At 45.7% G+C, this 21,791-nt stretch overlaps 1 protein-coding gene and 1 long non-coding RNA gene across 5 annotated transcripts in view; one reads left to right on the top strand and one right to left on the bottom strand.

Moving 5' to 3' along the window:
• Positions 1-4,212: 4,212 nt before the first annotated feature.
• On the top strand, positions 4,213-10,887 carry LOC136299301 (uncharacterized). The gene is made up of 2 exons (XR_010723481.1): positions 4,213-4,788; positions 8,382-10,887. It is a non-coding gene; the product is annotated as an uncharacterized lncRNA (long non-coding RNA).
• Positions 10,888-14,936: 4,049 nt separating this feature from the next.
• LLGL2 (LLGL scribble cell polarity complex component 2) overlaps positions 14,937-21,791 on the bottom strand; it is a 32,985-nt gene continuing 26,130 nt past the window's right edge. For 2 of the 4 annotated variants that reach the window (XM_066200452.1, XM_066200455.1), the window contains 11 exons: positions 21,592-21,742; positions 20,810-20,926; positions 20,131-20,297; positions 19,204-19,468; positions 18,358-18,511; positions 17,788-17,825; positions 17,284-17,331; positions 16,717-16,759; positions 16,429-16,486; positions 15,946-16,007; positions 14,937-15,592 (listed from right to left, as the gene is read on the bottom strand). In XM_066200452.1, coding sequence (XP_066056549.1) covers positions 15,954-16,007; positions 16,429-16,486; positions 16,717-16,759; positions 17,284-17,331; positions 17,788-17,825; positions 18,358-18,511; positions 19,204-19,468; positions 20,131-20,297; positions 20,810-20,926; positions 21,592-21,742 — 1,095 coding nt within the window. In that variant the 3' untranslated portion in view covers positions 14,937-15,592; positions 15,946-15,953. The remainder of the gene's footprint in view (positions 15,593-15,945; positions 16,008-16,428; positions 16,487-16,716; positions 16,760-17,283; positions 17,332-17,787; positions 17,826-18,357; positions 18,512-19,203; positions 19,469-20,130; positions 20,298-20,809; positions 20,927-21,591; positions 21,743-21,791) is intronic. The other 2 variants (XM_066200453.1, XM_066200454.1) reach the window with 2 other exon arrangements.

Below are 21,791 nucleotides of genomic sequence, written 5' to 3'. Positions count from 1 at the left end.
ATCTGTTGGGAGTTTAGACGCAGGAGTTTGGTTTAACTCACTGTAAAGACAGGACCCCAGACTGAATCTGGGTTAGAAAGTGAAAAACTGGAGTTCACAATTCTTCAGAGACAGGGGTTTTAGAGCAGATTGGTTTGTAACACCACTGTCATTACTGGGAATGGGAAGATGAATCACCGCTTATATAAACAATTCCTTTGACATCAGACCTGCTCTGATTAACTGCCCTGGACCATCTGCCTGCTGGACACACTGCAGCAGGTGAAAGATGCTGCTCATCAGTTTTTCAGCTCCCCTCACCACACCAACTCTGCCTAAATCACTACAGGAAAAAGAATAATTCAATGACATTCTCCCTTTCTAGAAGAAATGAGAATAACTCACATCAGAGGAAGGAGATCCTCATTGCTGTCAAGAATCACAGCATGAACCTACAGATAAAAAGAAGAGCAGAAAGCTCACGCTGCTATTTTAAGACCAATGGGGAATTGTCTGTCTTCCCTGAGCACAGTGGATTCTCCCAACTCATACAGAGGAAAGTACAATCATTAATATTAAAGGGACCTGCCTGGAACTTAATTCTTTAGTTTCCATTTTCATTCACTGCACAAATTTCTCAAACCCCTTCTTTTATCACTCTGCACAGTAATTTTTTGTAACATACCTACACGGATTCCAGCAAGCTGCCCCGTCCCTGGATCACAGGTCACATCCATGCAATGGTAGCATATTCCCTCTCCCATGCCTTGTTTCCATGCAGCCCAGGGTCGTTCCAGAGCTCTTACAAGCCTGCCCAGCTGTGGAGTCTAACAGGGATTCTGGCTGGGCTGTGCCTCAAGAGCAGATAATTACACGTATATGGAAGGAAAGTGGCATCAATAATTCAAGCTTTCTCATGGTACCTTTTGAACTTTTCAACCAGCAATATCAGCAGCTGGCTTGCAGAGTTTAGGATAAAAGAAGAGGTGGGATTTCACCTAGGTCAGGGTCAGATGTGGTATGATTAGGTGCAGCCCCAAAGAAAGACTGAAAGGGTCAATCCCAAAACCAAAACCACATCTGCTATAATGCAAGAGGCTACCAGACAAGGCACAGTGAAAATTATCTTTAAAAAAAAGCCTAGGCCAGTGAAAAGAATTAAATCATGGGCCCCTTTCTTCTGCAGCCCTGGAGTTTTATTCCGGGGAGCCAAGCACGGATAGCTCAGCCTCTGCTCTCTCCTTGCCAATACCAAGCTCTCTGCTGAAACAGGGAAACAGTTTCCAGCTCAGCACTGAAAAGACAGCAAAACTGGCACCATTGTTGCCCTCATTATGCCTAAATCTCAGTCCAAATCAAGCGGAATGACTAAATCTCCTTTCAACTCGGATTTCCAAATAAAGTCGTTCTCCTCTTGCAGACAGGCTGAGGTTACTCACAGCCAGTGTTTATGTCCATGAAACTGTTTAATTCAGGGATGGCTTTGGGTTGTTCTCAAGGAATCAGGTAACAGAGCAGGCACAAATGCTCAGGGCGAGCTGTACATGCAGCCTCCCCCTGCTCTCCCGAGGCTGCAAAGGGACAGAGCAGGGAGAGCAGGATTTACCTGCTCTGGGAATGTCCCTGGTTCTGTAAGGTTTCCTGCCCCCTCCCAAAAAGCCTTTCCAGAGGAGCTGGAGACCAAACAAAATTAACTCAGGTCTGGCCAGCCACCAGAACAAGTGACCCAAAACTGAAATGGGATGAGGTTTCAGATGCTTTGCAGCATTAGTTTGGGTGGGACCTGTTTGTCCGTCTCCTTCCAAGGGCCCCTGGTTGTTACGTTCTGTACCTTGAGGACTCCTCCATTAAGAAGGAAAGATAAAAACTGGGGGTTGAGCTGGAGAACTCAAGAAACATTTTACCTGAGCTTTCTGTCCCTGGATGCTCTACTTCTCTTAGTTCACAAGAAGGAGGCTGTGGAGCAACAGTGTAGTTCATTATTTCATCACATTCTTTTATTAACCATCCGCAAATAACTGGCTATGCCTCTCTGCAGAAAATGGAAATCTCTCCTGTAAAGCCCAGAATGATTGATGGCATCTGGATCATTAATTCCTTAACGAGTCTTGGAGAAAAGCCCCGAGGCTCTTAGCTCTAAGCTTCTATTGTCTATGCGTGGCAGGGAGGAGAAGCTGCTCTGAAAAATTCAACTCTTGAAGAGGAAATGGCTCTAACAAACTCCATCAGCATCAGCTGCAATCTCTTCAAGGCTTTGCATAGCCCGGGCAGCACCGGAGCTACTGCTTTGATTTCTGTGATTTGTCAGAAGCCTCAGATATTTGGGTTTCACCCTGGGATGGCTGAGATGAAGCCACTGATCACATTCACTTCAGGCTCCTGTCTGCCCTGAGCTACCTGAGATGAGAAAGGCTAAACTGGTGCTGTGCAGATGCTCCCTCCCCACCCCAGTCTCCAGCCTGGCTGTCCCAGCACCTCTAACCTGAATTTTCTGCACAGACTGAACACATTTGTTTGCCTTTTAAAGTGCTTCTGGCAAGATGCTGGCAGTTGGTTCATATCTCGTTAAGGGAGAGTGAGATAAGCACCAAGAAAGATGAAACCCTCCCAGATTTCAGCTCCAGATCCCTGAGTAGCCTGGATAATGGAGTTTCCTAAAGATTTCTTCATTTATGCAAAATACCAGGTCCTTTCAGCCAGAACTCAGCCCCTATGATTTTAGAAAGTTATTAGAGAGTGATAAAACATGAGAATCACCTCTTCACTGCAATTTCTTAAGTCAATTACATAAAAGCTTTTGATGCCATTGCATAAAAATAACATGAAAAGGTAACTTCATTTAAAAAAATTAATAAATCACACAAATTAAAGAGTAGAAACTAGCTGTGATTGATTATAGAAATTACACTTTGCATAAATTCCCTTGTTTGCTTGGTAAATAGCTCAGGTAAAGAGATTGGTAAAAGCTATTCTTAGGATCATCTGGTTTTAAGATTAAACTCGCTAAATATATAAATAGGGTCTTCTCTTGGTTTGACTCCACAGCAAGCAGAATTGACAATCCAGTCAGGACCCTGAAGCCTGTAAAACTTGTTTAAAATATATATCTTTTTTTATGTATTTCCCCTCCTCCCCCCCCCACCCCCCATTGCATTTACATAAAATATCTCCACTCTTGCTTCCATATCATATACTGCCTTATATTGACAGAAAATATTCTCCTTTGAGCCCGTAGCCCAGGCTACTGAGGGAGAATTCCTGACCTCTCACTGTTTCAAACTGGTAAGGGCTCTGCTGCCCTTCTTGCAGCTATTTTAAGACGAGCCAAAAGGTCTCCAAGGACCTCTTCCCCAGCCATAACCCGAGGAAGCCAAATAAAATATTCATGATTGCAAGGAGAAACCAAAACAATTAAGTTACATAGGTTTGAAAACAGCCCCCTTAAATATTTCAGGAGCACTTTGTTGCCCAATTGTCTGCCGTCCAGCCGGGCTGGATGATCCTGTTACTCTGCAAGGCAGTGTCCCGTAGCCCCATCCCAGGGGTCAGAGACAGCCCCAGGCTCTGGGCAGGGATAGACCTGATCTGGGTGAGCTGAAGCACTCTGCCCTGTACTCAGACACGGCTCAGACTTCTCCCCTCTAATCCCCTGAGTGACCTCTGTGGGTCGTGTCTAAAAGGAGCAAACCGAGGAGGCAAGGCCAGGCAAGCCTATACTAAATTCAGTCCTGGTTTGGTGGCACCAGGTTGGTAACACCAGTCAGTTGTGAAGTCCAAATGGGCCACCTGCCCCGGTAGTGCCAGCAGCAGCAACTCTGGCATGGGCAGCAGCAAAAACAGGCCCATGGGTCATCCCACTGCTCCTTGCTGCTGCTGTGTCCTGCGCTGCTCTGGGACTCAGGATGTGATGTTTGTACTTTGTTTTTACTGGGCACGCCAAGGAACCTGGGTGGCCCCAAATGAGCGGTCCTTGCTCTCCTTCCCTGTTTCTGCATTGCTGGGAACCGTGGGTTCGATAGAGAATTCCTCTGAGTCGGTGAAATCCCCCGGATTTAAACTGGGTTTTAACCCAATTACACATGAAAGGAAGAGGCTTTTTAATGGTGGGGGGTGGGCTACAGCCCCCAGGGCTGTTCTCCTGTGGAAAATGAGTGCTCTGCAGAAAGCAGCTGAGCCCCTGAAGTACAAATCAAAGGCTCAAAGTGGAATGTCAGATTGTGCAGACTGAAATTGTTACTGATATGTTTGTTCATTAAATCCAGGATATGGGTGACAAGTTAAGTGATAAAGGTAGTCTCGCATAATTTGCGGTTGTAAGCAATATTTTCCAGGAAGTCAGCGATTCTGAGTCTTGAAACGCGGCAGGGGAAGAGCAGACCCCAGCAACAGAGACGCACATGCGCAGAGTACTATTCAAGGAAGTCACGCACGCCGGAAACCGGACTGTATAAGAGGAAGAACTAAAACCCCGACTGGCGCGGCAGTGGCGGGACAATGGTCCCTCTGTCGCCCAGCGCTGCATTACCTTATTGTTACGCTTGCTGTAATTAATAAAATCCTTGATTGGGACAAGCAACGGTGTCAGACTATTCCGTGCAAAATTTCCTCTATAACAATTTGGTGCCGTGACTCGGATAAGAATACGGATCCGACAGAGGGACTAGGGGAGGCGCCCCGCCTGTACAGGCGGCCTCTGGTTCTGAAGTCGGGATCTTGCTCTTACCGACGAACCCAAATTTGTAACAATAAGGTAAGGAAAACCCTATAAGCTCGGTGCACTCGAGGTCCGGACGAAGACGCAGGAGACGCGTAAGTAACTGCCCATTGTGCAGGGGAATCCGTCCGGGCTGGGTTGGGATCCTGGAATACAACGTGTGTACGTGTGAGTGAGAGGAGAACTGGCAGCCAGATTCTCCAAGTGAGTGCGGACCCTTAAGTAGTGCGTTTCCCATCGCCCGCGAGGGACTGGGCCACGAAAAAGGGGAAGTGAGTGAGTACACACACGGCTGAAAGAGGGTATTCCAGAAGATGGGACAGGGGAAAAGCAAGCCCCCTCCACCCATGAGACCCCCTTCGGTTCTTAGGGATTCACCGCTGGGGTTTATGTTAGAGAATTGGAAATATTATCCCACCACGGGGGACAAGGACAAAGTTAAGATGATACACTTTTGTGTAGAAGTCTGGGGAGGACAAATCTCCAAGGCAGTTTGGTGGCCCAGGTTTGGGTCATCAGAATTATGGGTTCAGAGATTTTTGAATCAGTGGGTACGTAGGTAGGTCCCCTTTAATCAGGAAGAGGCTGATTATGCTGCAGTATGGGTTACCCGCCCAGGGGACCAGGGAGTAGCAATATTCAATCTCTCCCAAATGGAGTTTGGGCATAAAGATAAAAAGACTGAAAAATTGCAGGAGGAGGAGGATGCTCCCCTAATACCACCCCCGTATGCACTTCCCCCATTACCACCGGCGCCTCAGATATTACCTCCTCCTACACCCCCTCCCTCCCCTGGAGATGAAGGTATCGGAGCCGCAGTCAGAAGGAGGAGAAGGGAGCAAAGAGAACATGAGTTACTCCCCTTAAGGGAAGTGCCAATAGGAGGAGCCCAGCCACAACTAGGATTTGTATCTGTCCCTTTGAACTCAAATACTGTTAAGAAATACAGTCTATTTTGAGGATTTTGTTTACTGCAGAAGAAAGGACACATGAAAAGAGACTGCAGACAGAGGATAAAGGATGAGGCGGCATTCAAAGAAGATTAGGGGGGTCAGGGGCTCTATGTATTGGGGACCCGTACGAACAAAGAGCCCTTGATAAAACTGAAACTAGGTCCCCAGTCACAGGAGGTAGAATTTTTGGTAGACTCAGGAGCTGAGAGGTCTACCCTCCAGCAAATACCCCCTGGGTGCAAATTATCTAAAGATACTGCCCATGTGGTTGGAGCAAAGGGAAAACCCTTCAAGGTAGGGATTATACAACAAGTTTTAATAGAAACAGAATCTAAATTAGGTATGGGAAATTTTCTCTTAGTCCCAGAAGCCGATTTTAATCTTTTGGGAAGGGATTTGATGGTAGAATTAGGAGTAGGTTTGGAAGTTAAAAAAGGGGAGCTGGGAATTAAAATATGTGCCCTTAGGGTTGAAGATGAACAAGAAATTAATCCCGAAGTCTGGTATACCCCTGAGACCGTGGGCAGACTAAACATCTCGCCATTTAAAGTAACCCTCAAGAACCCGGAGAACCCCGTCCAAATTAAGCAATATTCTATGTCTATAGAAGGGTGGAAGGGGTTGAAACCCGAAGTTGAGAGATTAATATCTCAGGGACTATTAGAACCATGTATGTCCCCATTTAATACCCCAATTTTACCAGTAAAGAAACCCAATGGCACTTATCGACTAGTGCACGATTTAAGAGAAATCAATAAGCGCACTATGTCCAGATTCCCAGTAGTAGCAAACCCCTATACCCTTTTGAGTAAAATTGGGGCCAGAAAATTTGTGGTACAGTGTAATAGACTTAAAGGATGCTTTTTGGGCTTGCCCTTTAGACGAAAGCTGTAGAGACTATTTTGCATTTGAATGGGAAGACCCTGACACAGGGCGCAAACAACAATTGAGGTGGACCGTGCTTCCACAGGGGTTTACAGAAAGCCCTAATTTGTTTGGACAAGCCCTAGAACAGATTCTTCAAGATTTTACCCCAGACCCAGAAATTACTCTGATTCAGTATGTGGATGACCTATTGATAGCAGGAAAAATGGAAAATCAAGTCAGAAAAGAAAGCATAAAACTTTTAAATTTTCTGGGGCTTAAGGGGCTGAAGGTATCAAAATCTAAATTACAATTTGTAGAAGAAAAGGTAAAGTATTTAGGACACTACATTGAGAAGGGAGAGAAGACAATTGACCCGGAACAGGTACAGGGAATTTTATCTTTACCCCCTCCAGCAAGTAAAAAAACAGGTTAGACAATGGTTAGGACTATTGGGATATTGCCGCTTATGGATTGAAAACTACAGTAGTAAAGTTAAATTTTTATATGCCAAGCTCACCGAGTCTAATCGTATAAGCTGGGGAAAGACAGATGAAGAGCAACTCTGGGCATTAAGGAGAGAATTGGCAAATGCACCAGTTTTAAGTTTGCCAGACTTAAATCGACCATTTTATCTATTCGCTAACATAGAGAATGGGACAGCATATGGAGTATTAACCCAAGATTGGGCAGGGAAAAAGAAGCCCATAGGATACTTGTCTAAATTATTAGACCCTGTGAGTAGGGGCTGGCCCACATGTTTACAGGCCATTGTTGGATGTGCCTTAATGACAGAGGAGGCTCGAAAAATAACCTTCAATAGTACCATTAAGGTATTATCCCCCCACAATGTGAGGAGTGTTTTGCAGCAAAAAGCTGAAAAATGGATCTCTGATTCCAGATTATTAAAATATGAGGGAATCTTGCTGGAGGCCCCGAATTTAACATTAGAAACTACATCTTTACAAAACCCTGCTCAGTTTTTATTTGGGGAACCAAAACCATCAGAAGAACTGGCCCACGATTGCCTCCGAACTATTGAGGAACAGACTAAGATTAGGCCCGATTTAGAGGAGGAGGGGCTCTCAGAGGGAGAAGTAATTTTTGTGGATGGCTCATCCCGGATAGTGGATGGAAGACGTAGATCAGGGTATGCACTAGTAGCAGGGAAGGATTATGAGGTATTAGAAGCAGGACCCTTGAGTCCGTCATGGTCAGCCCAAGCATGTGAATTATACGCCATCTTGCGGGCTCTTAAAAAAAAAAAAAAAAAAAAAAAAAAAAATTTCACTGAACTTCCCAAGGTGGGAAGATACAAGTATGTGTTAGTACTAATAGACCACCTCACCCACTTCGTAGAGGCATTTCCAACCGCAAGGGCCACTGCACACACGGTGGCCAAAGTGTTACTAGAACAAATTGTGCCCAGGTATGGAGTAGCTGAAAGTATAGACTCAGACCAAGGGCCACACTTTGTATCAAAAGTTATTAAGGCCTTGTCAGAAGCCCTTGGAATAAGATGGGAAGAACATACCCCGTGGCACCCTCAAAGTTCGGGGTTAGTAGAGAGAGTTAATGGAGAATTAAAGAAACAGCTAACCAAGTTAACTTTAGAAACCAAACTTAATTGGATTAAGTGTCTCCCCTTGGCCTTGTTAAATCTCAGAACTCTGCCCCGATCTGATGTGGGGATATCTCCTTTTGAAATGCTGTATGGGATGCCGTATGATGCAGGTATGCCTCGAGACCATCCCGGAATAATAGATAAGCAAATGAAAGCATTTATAACTGAGATGATGGCCTTTAGGAAGAAGTTATGGGAAAAAGGGCAGATATTGCAGAGACCACCCTTAAATATTACTCTACATCAGGTGCAACCGGGAGACTGGGTCTTAATCCGAACTCGGAAAGAAACTACTCTCCAGCCCCATTGGGATGGTCCATATCTGGTGCTCCTCACAACAAATACAGCAGTACGAACAGCAGAGCGGGGATGGACTCACGCCAGTCGTATAAAAGGACCAGTGCCCGAGCCTAGGTGGAAGGTCATCAGCCCAGCCGGAGACTTAAAGTTGAAACTCACTCGGGGAACTGCAACAGGAAATTAAGAAAGGACATTCTTGATGAATAGAAAATATTGGTATAAAACTTTTAGGATAGAATATCAACTAGAGCTTGAAAGAGATCATAAGGGAAATATATATGCTGATTGTGTTTGTATTAAATGTAATGATTCTTATTGTAATGGGAATTGTTACCCCTTTGTATGTTACCAATGTTTAGTTTGTGAAAACAGGTGGTGGACCCATTGTCACAGAGGCAGGCCCCCGAGAGGTGTTTGCTGCCTCTGTCTAGAAATTCAGCGGGAGCTTACTGATTTGGTATTGGCTCAGAAAGTAGCTCAAGGGGAATTACAAGTAGACTCTAAAGAGTGGTGGGACATATTTGCAGAAGGCATAAATCCCGAACTATATTGTTACCATTCCAATGAACCAGTCCTTTTTGTGGCACAAATAATAGCTGGAGTGTGTCGCCGTCGGGTAAAAGAAGTAAGGTGTGACGCTCCTCAGGTTAAAGACCACAACTGGAACACCTATATCCAGAGATCCTTAAAGAAAGGGCGAAAGTCCCCTCCTGAAGAATATCCCTGCTGCCGAGAAGATGGGTCTCCCCGTGGCTCGCAGCAACCGAGTCGACGGGCGAGGCAGAGGGAGAGAAAACTGTGGAGGAAGTCGCCCTGGGATAGGTGGAACCAGGAGGTCATGGAAAATGAAATGTCCAAGGACTGGGACTAAAATCAGGGAAGAAGAAAATGAGATGGGAACAAGCCACTGTTACAATGAAAAAGCCACCTGTAGACAACTGTTACTGTCACTACTATTATTATCCCTATGGGTAAGGCAGACAGGAGGTCAAACACACCAGCCTTTCAAATGGTCCTTGATTCGTATGAATGACTACAAAATTTTAGACTCCCTTGTGACCAGTCAGACCCCAGCCTTTAAGGCTGGGTTATGCAACATGACAAACATAGAATAGTGCGGGAGAGTTTTGAATTTAACTGGGTTTTATATGTGTCCGGCCTCAAATCCTGGAAAGAGCTACTGTAATTACCCAGGGGAGTATTACTGTGGGTATTGGGGCTGTGAGACTATTGCTTCCGATTGGACTCCAGGGGGAGGTGCAGATCAATTTATTAGAGCAGGATTTGGTCCCACAGGGTGTGCAAAGCATTGGTTAGGACCATCTGGAGAAATTTCTTACTTAGGAACTTGTGAATATGTGTATATAAATCCAGAGAGCCCTGACTGGGTATTAGGAAAATATTGGGGAATTAGACATTGGGAACCTGGGCGTGATAGAGGGAACCTAATAGTGATAAAGAAAGAACCCGCCCCAGCTGATACCTATGGTATGGGACCGAATAGAGTTTTAGAGGAGGATGAAGAGCTAACACCGGTTATAAATTACCCTGAGGCTACAGGCTCCCCACTAACCATATCCAGTCAGCAGAAAGCACCCTTGCATAACTAAGTCAGTACGCTCATTATCAGAAGTAGTTTTACAAAACAGACGGGGCCTGGATTTATTATTTTGGCAACAGGGAGGACTTTGTGTAGCCTTAAAAGAAGAGTGTTGCACCTATATAGATCAAACGGGAATAGTCTTTGACACCCTAGGAGAACTAAGAAAACAACTAGAAAAAAAAAAAAAGGGAAAGAGAAAGAGAATCCCATCAGAGTTGGTATGAGAGTTGGTTCAATCATTCCCCATGGTTGACTACCTTACTGTCCACCATAGCTGGACCAATATTTTTACTAGTTCTTGTATTAACTTTTGGTCCCTGTATTTTTAACAAACTTATTACAATAGTAAAAGCGCGACTGGAAGCTGCCCACTTGCTGCTGGTACAAGCAAAATATGAGGACTTAGAAAATAGAAAGGGAGAAATGGGAGATGGATTGGAATGGAGCAGACAAGAGCTTAAGTGATTTAATGCACAACATAAATTAACCTAAAGACAAAGGGGGGATATTGTTACTGATATGTTTGTTCATTAAATCCAGGATATGGGTGACAAGTTAAGTGATAAAGGTAGTCTCGCATAATTTGCGGTTGTAAGCAATATTTTCCAGGAAGTCAGCGATTCTGAGTCTTGAAACGCGGCAGGGGAAGAGCAGACCCCAGCAACAGAGACGCACATGCGCAGAGTACTATTCAAGGAAGTCACGCACGCCGGAAACCGGACTGTATAAGAGGAAGAACTAAAACCCCGACTGGCGCGGCAGTGGCGGGACAATGGTCCCTCTGTCGCCCAGCGCTGCATTACCTTATTGTTACGCTTGCTGTAATTAATAAAATCCTTGATTGGGACAAGCAACGGTGTCAGACTATTCCGTGCAAAATTTCCTCTATAACAAAATGATTACACCCAGGTAGTTGAAAATCCCCAGAAGATTCTAATAAGCTTGTAGAGATAAAGGTAGAAGGAATCATGCAGGGTGAGGTCTCATGTTACAGCCAAAATGACTTTACAGGGCCACTCCTTCCTTCCAGTGTCTTCTTTATTCCCGAGCTGTTTCCTTTGCACCAGTGCTGGTGGTCACCTCAGTGCTATTTGATCTTACAGGTAAATTGACCTAATGCTGAGCTCCCTCCTAAATGAATGGCCGGCTTGCCTGGAATTGCTCTTGCTGGTTATTCCCTTATTCCAGATCATAAGGCATTAGTTAGTTAAAAATTAAATTTAAAAGCACAAATGTGCGCCAAGAGAAGAAGGAGAGCAGGAACAACGGACACAGGAGGGCAGAAGCCACAAAGGTGAAACTCTTTTGGAGCTCCTGAACCCTGGGAGGAAATGAGGAGGAGGGTACGTGAAGGTCACCGTACCTGGGGCTCTGGAGATACAGGTCCTTCCAACCTCAGGTGACTCTGCCTGATGCTGTCAGCACACGCTCACGACCATCCATCCTAAAGAGGGCTCCCTTGCCAAAAAGCTCTTTTAAAATTTAACTTAGCTCTGCACAGAAGAGCTGTGCCACAAAGAGCTGGAGAGATCAGCTTCTACTCATTTCGCTGGGGAAGATGTGAGCAGAGGGAAGAGCCTCAAAGTACTTTTTTATCTGTTTTCCTCCCTACTGAAACAGGCCACAAGTTCAAGGAGCCTTTTAGCTTTCCTGTCTTGGTTGTGCTCCCAGCAAACTCATCCCTCCCATCCCCACGGATCAGCCAACATACGTAAAAGGCATGAGAGGCGAGATGGAAATGAGGAGTTTGGTCATACAACAGTTTCATTACAAGAAAATCACACTTGGGAGCAACAGTTGGAACAAATTAACCAACACCAGGGTGATCTCAGGGACCATCCCCAACTGCTACAGCAGCCTTTGCACACAGGGATTTGCAGGTCCTCTGGGAAGCTGCACCTAACCCAGAAAGCTTGTCAGACACCCCCATCATCATCATGTTGGAGAAAGAGGTTGAGGTGCTGCATGGAAATAACCCAAGCACTTGGGGCTTGTGGCTGTAAGATTGAGTTCTCTGTGACCAAGGGCTTGTGGCAGATATTGAAGGAATTTTTCCACCCGGTTTGCCCCAGCGAATCAGCTACAGCTGCAACACAACCTTGGTCTTTGCTTGAAAGAGATAAAGTCTAACGTGGCTTAGCAAGAACTGCTGGGCTTCAGAAGCAAATTTCCACTAAAGTCTGTTTCATCTTTCAGCCATACCCATTCCTGCTCCAATTAAAGACATCCCAACCCGTGAGACCACATAGGCAGTGGTTTGGAGGCTGAATTCAGGACCACAGTCCAGGTGTGGAATGGTTTGAGCTGCCATAGACACAAACCATAATCTAAGAATCAGACCAATTAAGCTGTAAAATAAATTAATTCACTCACTAACCAGACAGGCCTCGGGCTTCATGACAAAGATGAAAAGTACTTTTCCTTCCAACATTATGTTCTTCTAATAGAACTCTTAGACAAATTCTGCAAATATTCAGTTGTTAAACATCTGAGGAAAGCTTGTATTACTATTAAAAAAAAAAAAAAAAAAAGAGCTCCAGGCCAAGCTTTTCTAGGAGTAGAGAATTTTGGCAGCAAATACACCACCCTATAAAAGAGCTCACATTACCAGAAAGCATTTGACCTAAAACTCAGGCCACTATAAAACAGCATCCCATATTAGGGACCCAATATGTGTACTCAGATGTGGAAAATTTGTTCTTTAGTTGTGATCCAAGACTGTCCCCTCTGCAGAGCAGCAGGTCTGTGGGGGTCAGGGAACACTGTGCCAGCATTGCTGGAAGGATTTTTTCCAGTCAGTGTTAGCAGCAACTCTGGTCCTGCAGCCAAGGGACACTTCCCAGTGCCAGAGCCCTGTGAGGCTGCATAAAGCAGGAGAAGGGGGAAGCACTGCCAAAGCCTGACTGGCAATAACCTTAATAAGGGCCAATGAGCCCTCGGAGAGCTGCCAAGCATTAAAGCATTAGCCCTTGGAGAGGGCCAGCAAACTTCTATCAGATCCCAGACAAGGAGTTCAAGTGAAAAGTAGAGGTAGGCACAAAATTCGAGGGGTTTGGCAGCAGCTGAATCCTCTGATCAGAAGCAGGCCATTATTTTTAGTGTCAGCTGAGGGGCAGGCTGAGAGTAACCACAAGGCTCAGAAGGCAGTTCCTGAAAGGGAGAAATGAAGAGGGATTTTTTTCCCCCCACTACATTCAAAAGCTGCTTACATTCATTCATTGAAAGCTCCACCCTTCATGATCATCTCATCCCATCACCGATTTTACTGGCTGCTCGTTTTCTGACAGCACAAAAAATACACCCTAATTCTATCACAAGCCTTTCCATCCCTTCCTGCTCAACTCAGAACACAACTGAAAGCACAACTCATCAGTTCCAGTCTTGCCCTGCTTTGTCCCTTTGCCATTTCTCCTGTATTTTAGGCATAGGAGCTCTAAAAGGGTTCTAAATGTCTCTGCCCACAAGCCAAGGATCTCATTCCAGTGAATCCTTCCGTTCCAAAGCTCTGCTAGAAAAAAAATCTGCCATATCTCAGCACATATCCTAAACTACTTAATTCCATTTTTTTGTCTGGCTTGTGCTTTGAGGAAAATAAGAAGCCTGAATTAATTTTTTTTTTCCCTGTTGGTTTTGAATCTAAATACACTTCAGGTTTACAAAAAATGGTAGCATTTTTGTGACTCTCTCACTCTTCCAGTGGACCTTCTGGATTTTTCAAGTTGTGTGGGTGAAAATAGGGAGAAGATAATAAATTGCTTCTGCCCTTTCTGAGTAGGATTGTCGCATCTCTTCCCCCAAACCTGCCAAAAAATAAATACTCAGAAAAGGCTTTAGAGTCAGTCCATCTGTGTGGAGTAGAAAGAAGCAGCTGGGTGCACCAGGATGATGCACATGCACAGGGTCACACCAGCTCAGAAGCTGCTGATTAAACCATAATTTCCTGTAAATTTGCAGCATCAATGCCTGGCACAAGAGGTGGAAACAGCAGGACACCTCCCTGCCAGCTTCAGTCCTGCAGCAAGAGACAAGGAAATAATGAGGTAAACAGAAATAAGGAAGTGAAAACTACTTTGGAAATGGCAAATGAAAGAGAAGGCTCTCTAAAACATCACTAGCAATAAATTAGGTCTCAAAGGAGGTATTAATACTTTTAGAAGGAAGGGTGCCTGAAGCACCAGCTGAGCAACTCTACAAGCATTTTTTTCCTGCAGAATAGAATGTGTCATCCTAGTGCTGTGGGTAAGAAAGGATCCCTCAGCCTTGCTTGGGAAGATCAAGACAGAGCCTGAAACAAGAGGAGAGGTTTCCAAAGCGTGCCAAGGACCAGCAACTCAGCACCATTCCAGGAGGATTTAGCTCTTCCTCGCTGGCTGTCACAGTGCTACAAGCAAGTTACAGCAGAGAAATTTCAGAATACTTTGTTCTTTTTCTTAGATAGAAAAGAAGTGGTGTTAGGTGAGGGATAAAGGAAGAAAATTTTAAGGAGGAGCAAACTGCTCTCTGCAGAGTTTCACCAGCTTCAATTCCAAACCCACTGGCAGACAGCACAGCAGCACTGCCAGATCAGTCCTGTCTCCCTTCAGTGTCATCACCCAGGTTACTTCAGGGCAAACCAGCAATGACCTTCCAGGAACTATAATCTGAACCAGTGCCCTTTCCTGGCACCATCCCCCGTCCCATATGGATTGCAGGATGGTGACACAATCACCTTGCTTCTCCCACTTCTCCCACCCACCACCTTGCTTTGCCTCCAGGAGTGCCCTTTGTCCCCCTCAGCTCAGAAGGCAGCTCCACCTTCTCCCCGGGATCCGTGGGCAATATAAAAGCTGCTGCTGAAGGGCAGAATAGATATGAGAGGAGACAAGGATCACAAAAGGGAATTCAGAGTTTTATTTCCAAAAAAAAAAAAAAAAAAAAAAAAAAAAGAGCAATGTAGTATTGAAACAAAAATCAAATTCAATTAGTTTTCCTCCGATTTGAATGGCTACAAAAATAGATTCTACCCAAATCCGTAAAGCCAGTTAACAGTACCATAACAAACAAACCCCAAAATTACTCATTCAGATACCACATACAGCAGTCACAGGAATCTAGCATATATTACTTAACGTTTTTTTCTTAAAGTAAATTTCTAAATGTTTCCGTTAAAACTGAAATACCCATTAAGATTTTTAAAAAATGTACAAAAAATAATTGTTGGAGGTAACAGTGTGCGTTTATTAAAATCCTGCACCAAGGCAGTAAAACATTTATAATTTAAAACCCAGCCCAGTAGAAAAGAGAAATGTGCAAACATTTGAATGTTAGATGTACTCAGAGGCTTGCGGTGCATCAGACCTGGCATCCACTGCTGTCCTAAAGCAAGGCAGGCTCCGGCAGGAGAAGTCTCCAAGAGGCACTAGAGGGGAGGCAGAAGCACAGCACACGAGCTGCAGCTCCCCAGTCTGGCTGCTGGGAGCACTGGTGCCTTCTCCCCAGGGACGGTTTGCCCGGTCAGTAGTGTTATGGCACTCGATCCAATGCCAGGAAGTCCTCGATGAGTTCTGGTCAATCTGCTGTAGGAGGGAAGAATGCAAATGCCATTTGAAAAGGCAGGCACTGAAAGCTAATGAGAGCTAAGGAAGATACACTCAGATTGCTGCTGGGAGCTCTGGCTACCTGGCCTGCTCACTTTGTGATAAGGGTAAGAGTCAGGAACCTTCAAAGGATTTTTAGCTCTTCCTTTACCACTGGTGTAGCACGTAAGGTGCTGAACAGTGCTCACACACCACTCAGCCAGCAGATTCCCACCCTGAAAGTTCAGGTCAGAGTCCTGCACAAAGCATTTAAATAAGCTGAAGCTAATAAAGAAATTCCATTCTACTTTCTGCTTCCTTTGGCTCCTTCAAATATCTTTATCCTCACCTACCTCCTCCATTACTTAGTCCATGTCCTAACGGACTTCTTGCCAAATTTCTTTCTGCATAGCTCCTGCAATGACACAAGAAGAGATTCCTTATTGCAATGCAGTCTCATCCCATCCGCTCCCAGATGCCGACAGAAGACCAGGATGAGGTAGTGTCCAGAGGAAGTGCACAGAGCAGAGCATGTCAGGCAGTCATTGATCCTTCCACACCAGCAGTTACCAATCCCACCAAGCCTCCTGCATCCGTTGCAGACAGTAGTCCTTTGCCTACACTCGGTAGCCCCTGACCATTCTAGGGAGATGAGATAAAGCCCCGCAGCCGTGGTGGTAGCTCAGCTCTATTGTACAGACAGAATGGGAGCAGAGACACTGAACACATCCAAGGGACAGTGTCAAGCCAGGATTAAAACTCCAGAGTCCCATCCTTGACCAACTAAGCCCGTGTGGCCTGCCCTCAGATCAGTACGGGTTGACACAAATAGAAACCTGTATGCGAATACTCAGAGTCCTGTTCCTTGGGGATGTGGGAATGTGATCTCTCCTGCTTTTCGGAGAGAAAGAGACAAAGCATTATTCATAAAAAAACGTCAAGGGACAGCATGTGAAAGAGAACCTGCTTCTTGTTATTGCCCTTTGGTAGCTTGTGGGATGCACGTGTGACCAGATTCCAGAAGAAGGATCCCTGCCATCAAGTGGGCATCCCCCTGCTGTCACCTCAAGCTGCCCTCCCCTGCCAGCCCCAGCCATCAGGAAGAGAAGTTGGTTGATACTCACCCTCTGCCCCCCTCCAGAGTACTCTGGATCTCCTTCAGCACTTCTGGAAAGCAGAGGGTTAAAGCAGTGAGCCAAACCAGCGGGGATCTGCTTTCAGGCAGCTGCCTGACCACATTCCACCACCCCAATGAACAGCCTCCAGAACCTGCCTCCCCCACAGCTCAGAGGTCAGTCCTTAGATCACCACTGCCTCTTCAACCAGGTTTTTACTGGGCAGGCTGGCACACAGGACTGAAGCAGTCATTTGCCAGAGGAAATGTTGCCAATCCCCGTGTACCAGAGCCCCAGAGGAACTGTCTGTTCCAGCTGTCATCTCACACAAGTCCTGCTGGAAATAAAGATCCTTCTCTTATCTCAGCAGGGAATGCAGCTCTGCAGAACAACCCCTGCCCAAGGGCATGGCTATCTGTCCAACCCCTCATTTCTGGGGATTCAAGAAAACCCAGCATTTCTACCAGTAATTACAGATCCCTTGGAACTGGAATCCACAAATTTCCCAGCAGCTTTCTTCTTTTCCCACCCAGAAAGGCACCTTCCCTCTCAGCAGCAAGACTTCATCTCACTCACTTTCGTCATTGAGTAAGGCATGTTCCATCAGCCTCCCAGACTTCCCTTCTAAAAAAGAGTAGGAAAAAAAGCTTTTACCTAACAATATTTTCCCCTTTTCCTGAAATAAGTGCAGTTTTGGAGAAATGCACAACAGAACTGTATTTTTGCCCATGCTAAGTACTTTTTGACTTTACTGAATGCTTCCCAACTAATCCCTAAATTCTCTCACACACTGAACTGTTTTTTCAGCAATACTAGTTCAGATAACAGAAGATCTAAATAAGTTCAGACCTCTCCTCCAGCAAAAACTGTATTCTATCCTTTGAGGGAATCTTTCACATGGAACATACTTCAGAGCTATTAACTAAAATACAGTCCAGCAAGGTCACAATGTTTCCCCCACATCCCCCCTTATTTTCCCCTTTCTTAGGTAGAAAATATCAACTGTAGCAATAGGAAAGACATTTTGAGGTTTACACACACCATGCCACCCTCAGTACGCTAAGGTTTTTTTTCACTTACCATCTTCTCCACAGTCACCTGGACTCTTTCCTGGTCCCCTAAAAAAGGAAAGGAGGCAGAAAACAATTACTGATGCTGAGGAACAGGGGTGCAGAGAATTCCTGCGTCTTCTTGGCAGCTACAAGAGGCTCCAGTGCACACCAACTAAAAGGTTTGTTGAGTGTAGGAAGGGCTTCACCACATGTTGATGATGCAGAAGTCTGCAGGCACCACTAAACTCTTGGAATAAAATTCCTGTACGAACTCTGTGAGCGTCAGATCTACTGTTACTTGATGTTCCAAGAGGAGAGGAAGAACACTGAATTTCCCTTCACAGAGCAACAGCTCAGCCTCAGCACTTGAGAACAAGCAAAACAAGCCAAGGCTGGCTCTAAGTTTGTGACTCCGGCTTAGGGATACCAGCTCCAAAGCTTCCTGCTTTGTCCTACCAAATGTACTCCAAGTAGGAAAACCGTCAGGGGGAAGGTTACATTTCCTGATTCCAGACCCTCTGTGGATGTTAACTTCAAAGGGGTTTTCTTCCCTCCCTACTCAGACACCGTCAGTGTGCAAGAGTGTTACAGACATTACCTGGACTTCCTTGCAGCATTCTCTGTGCCAGCCTTGTTGTGCACATGATTGTTGCTTGTCACTTCTGGCATGTCCACAATGCACCGGGGCTCCACCAACCATTTGGTGGAAAGGGAAAACCTCTCGAACTCCGACGGTGAAATCAGATAGAAACCTACAGGGGATTGGGAATTTATAAGGGCAATTCTCAGGAAACAGCTCCAGAAACAAAGGTGATCCTAAAAACAGAACAGATCTAGGCATGACCCATGTTTGGCACTAAGGGTTTGCTTTTCCTTCTGTCTAAGCAAGGAGGGATCATCGAGGAAGATATTACCCCAGCTCCCCTCTGGTTAGCCTAGAGACTGTGCAATTTAAGGTTATACTGAGACATAATTCTGTTGTCCTGTGCCGACACTTGGGAAAAACAGCACAGAAAGACACAAAAAATGAACTGGAAAGCAGCAATCCATCTTCAGTAGCCACAGGATGTTGGATCCCAGTTTTGCAATGTGAATGCTGAGACACAGGCACGGACAGGAGGCACAGTGGAGCCATTTCCCAGACCCATACCCCCTAAACCAGACAGGAGGAGGGTGGCCAGGTGGAAGTTATCTAAGGGACACATCCAAGCTGAAAACCACTATTCACTCCTGTATTCATTAACAGTAACGGAATAAACTCACTCCTAGTTTTCCTAACCCATGTGTTGCTACCTGTTGGCAGCTGGTACTGCCCAGAAACACACAATGAACACATTTCTGAAATAGTCTCACATGTGTACACAGCCAGCTACAAAACACTAAGTCGTTTCCCATTGTCTCAAACACACAACGAGAGGGATGATGTGGGAGAAGCCCACCTCACCTTGGCCGTATTTGGTGAAGACACAGGATGCAATGCCACTCACATCCTCCTTGCGGATGCAGGGGTAGCGGATCTGCAGCTTGAGGAAGGGCAGGGAGATGATCTGGATGTCTCCCAGGTTGGTCAGCACTGCCAGGTCGTTCTCGCTGTAATCGTCAGTCTTGCAGCTGCCAAAGTTGGCAACTGTCACCTTCCGTACCCTGCAGCCCTCCAGGGCTGTCAGCTTGAGCTTCAGCTTGGAGCTGACCTTGGGCAACGTGAAGACCTGTCACAGAAATGAGACACTGACACCTCTTCCTGCACAAAGGCAGCAGCAGCTCCCCAGGATGTCTGCTGCTTCCTCCCTGGATAATGTTTCCATTCACAGGGAATACACACAGGTGTAACCAGAGCCAACCCCCTGCTCATGGCATGAGAACTAATCAGCCACAGGCTGTGTGAGAATTTCTTTCTGTCCTGACATCAGTTTTACCCTTCAGGCTGTAACCGTACTTGTCCCCTATTTTTTCAAAACTCTTCCCTATTTGGCTACAAATTAATACAGAAAGAGAACAGGGTTTGAGTTAGTGTGCAAAACAAGAAACTTTTAAGCTACTTCACAAAAATACCTACGAATTCCTGCCTCTGCACTAACGACAGAAAAGCTCTTACCCAAAAGCAGAAGCAGCCTTGTCCAAAGAGTATAATGTAATATAGGCATAAAATTGCTCTATTCAGCATGTGCAACACTATGCTGAGCACCCAGTTTGCCAGCACACACCCGATTTATGGGTTGTACCAAACAGAAGTGCTGTCCCAGGGCTGTTCTTCAGGTACAAGAGAACAAACACTCCCAAGAGTTCTCTCTCCACTGAGCAGTGCCCAGTGCTTTAGCAGATTACATGCACAATTCACAGGCACCTCCCTCCCTCGATAGGTGACACTCACCTTAAATTGCTCTTCAGATACCACAAGCAGCTGGTGGCTGCCTTGCATATCAGGACTCTTGGAAAGGTCATGTGCTACTTCTAGAGGTTCTGGGAGGGGAGTGCTGCGTCCATCCAAGACAAGTATCCCCACAACAGGAGCCCTGTGCATCAGCTGAATCTCTTTGGCTAGACACACAAGATAAGGAGGAAAAACAAACAGAAAAAACAAACAGGAGTCTAGTCAGAAACACAGTTAGAAACTCATTCACATCCTCTCAGCAATGGAGACCTGTGTGGTGTGGTTATAGAAATGCTGCCTAAAAATATTTGGCAGTTGAAGGGCATTAGGGCATTCTGACCAGACTGATCTGTCTTAAACAGAAACCATTGTTACGTAAAGACAACAGGCCCAGCTGTCAGAACAAGGGGCATGTGCAGCCAGGGCTGATGGCAAACTTCAGTGACAGCTGACACAAATTAACATTTCTGAAGTGACTAGGAAATGAGGCTGAGGCACATGAAGCAGTGCTGAAGCTCCAGTTCAGCTGCTGCAGTGAGCATTGCTTAGCTCAGACACTGCCACACTTGGCTCCAATCACTGATAAACAGCACTAATTGAGAGACCCTGCTTTTCTGGCCATAAGTCCTGTGAGTGGTGGCTCAGACCCAGCAGAACCATGCTTTCATGAGGCACTTACCCTGCTCTGCCCTCACAGGCTCATCCATCCTCCGCTCAGCTGGAGGAACACGTAAACAGAAAGCATAGACTGTCCCTCCATTGGTGCCAGCCCACAGGGACGGGCAGTGCCGGGAGCCTGGAGTGACAAAAAAGCCCATGAGCAAGGCACCATCCATGACATGACAGCTTACAGTGGCTGTACAAAATCTCCCTCTGTTTGCACCCTGAATATCTTCGCATTAGGGCAGACCTGCTAGGCAAACTCCAAGTTCTTAACATTTTCTGCCAATCCATGACCACCAGCAGCCCTTAAAAAGGGCACTGCATGTGAGCAAAGGCCAAAGTACCACCACAATTGTTGTGTCCGATTTTCACACATTTTTATCACAGGTGAGCAGAGTAAACTTGTGCATGCTATCAGTTTGGGCTCCGATGCACAACCAGCCACTGCCTTCACCAAAATTAAAAGGCTCTGCTGGTGACAGGGGTGAACTTCAGAGCAATGAGAAAAGGAAGAGTTTGTATTAAAAAGTCAGATGCCAATCCAGCACGTTTGAAAATCATACATAAAGACTTGATTCAAAGATGAACTGCCACTTGCCTTGGATTAGCCAGCAGCCCAGAACGGCTAAATAACAATTCTACATGACAACATATGCTCTTGTTCTATATTGGTTTTTCAGCACAGCACAAAGTAGGACACAGGAGGTGCCGAGTTTTCCTGGCAGTAAATCCTAATACACTCCTTGGCAGAAGAAGTAAAAACCCGTTTGGAAGAAGAGAGATGCTTTTCCTACTCACTGTCTCTCAGGAAGGTATCAGCAAAATACAAGGTTCGCACAAAGCCAGTGAAAGAGTCTTCTGCCGAGCGTGCTTCGATCTTGCGCTGCACTGGAGCCAGTTCCATCTCCTGCAACGCGTCCTGGTCAAACTTGGCATTTGCTTCTTGCACCTTCACAAGTGAGGAGACACTGTCAGTCAGAGACAGTCACAGCAGGGAG

This window comes from Chamaea fasciata, unplaced genomic scaffold, assembly GCF_029207755.1.
Source record: "Chamaea fasciata isolate MVZ Bird 193981 ecotype frontalis unplaced genomic scaffold, bChaFas1.0.hap1 SCAF_19, whole genome shotgun sequence".
Taxonomy (NCBI): domain Eukaryota; kingdom Metazoa; phylum Chordata; class Aves; order Passeriformes; family Sylviidae; genus Chamaea; species Chamaea fasciata.
This window is presented reverse-complemented; position numbering and strand designations above follow the sequence as displayed.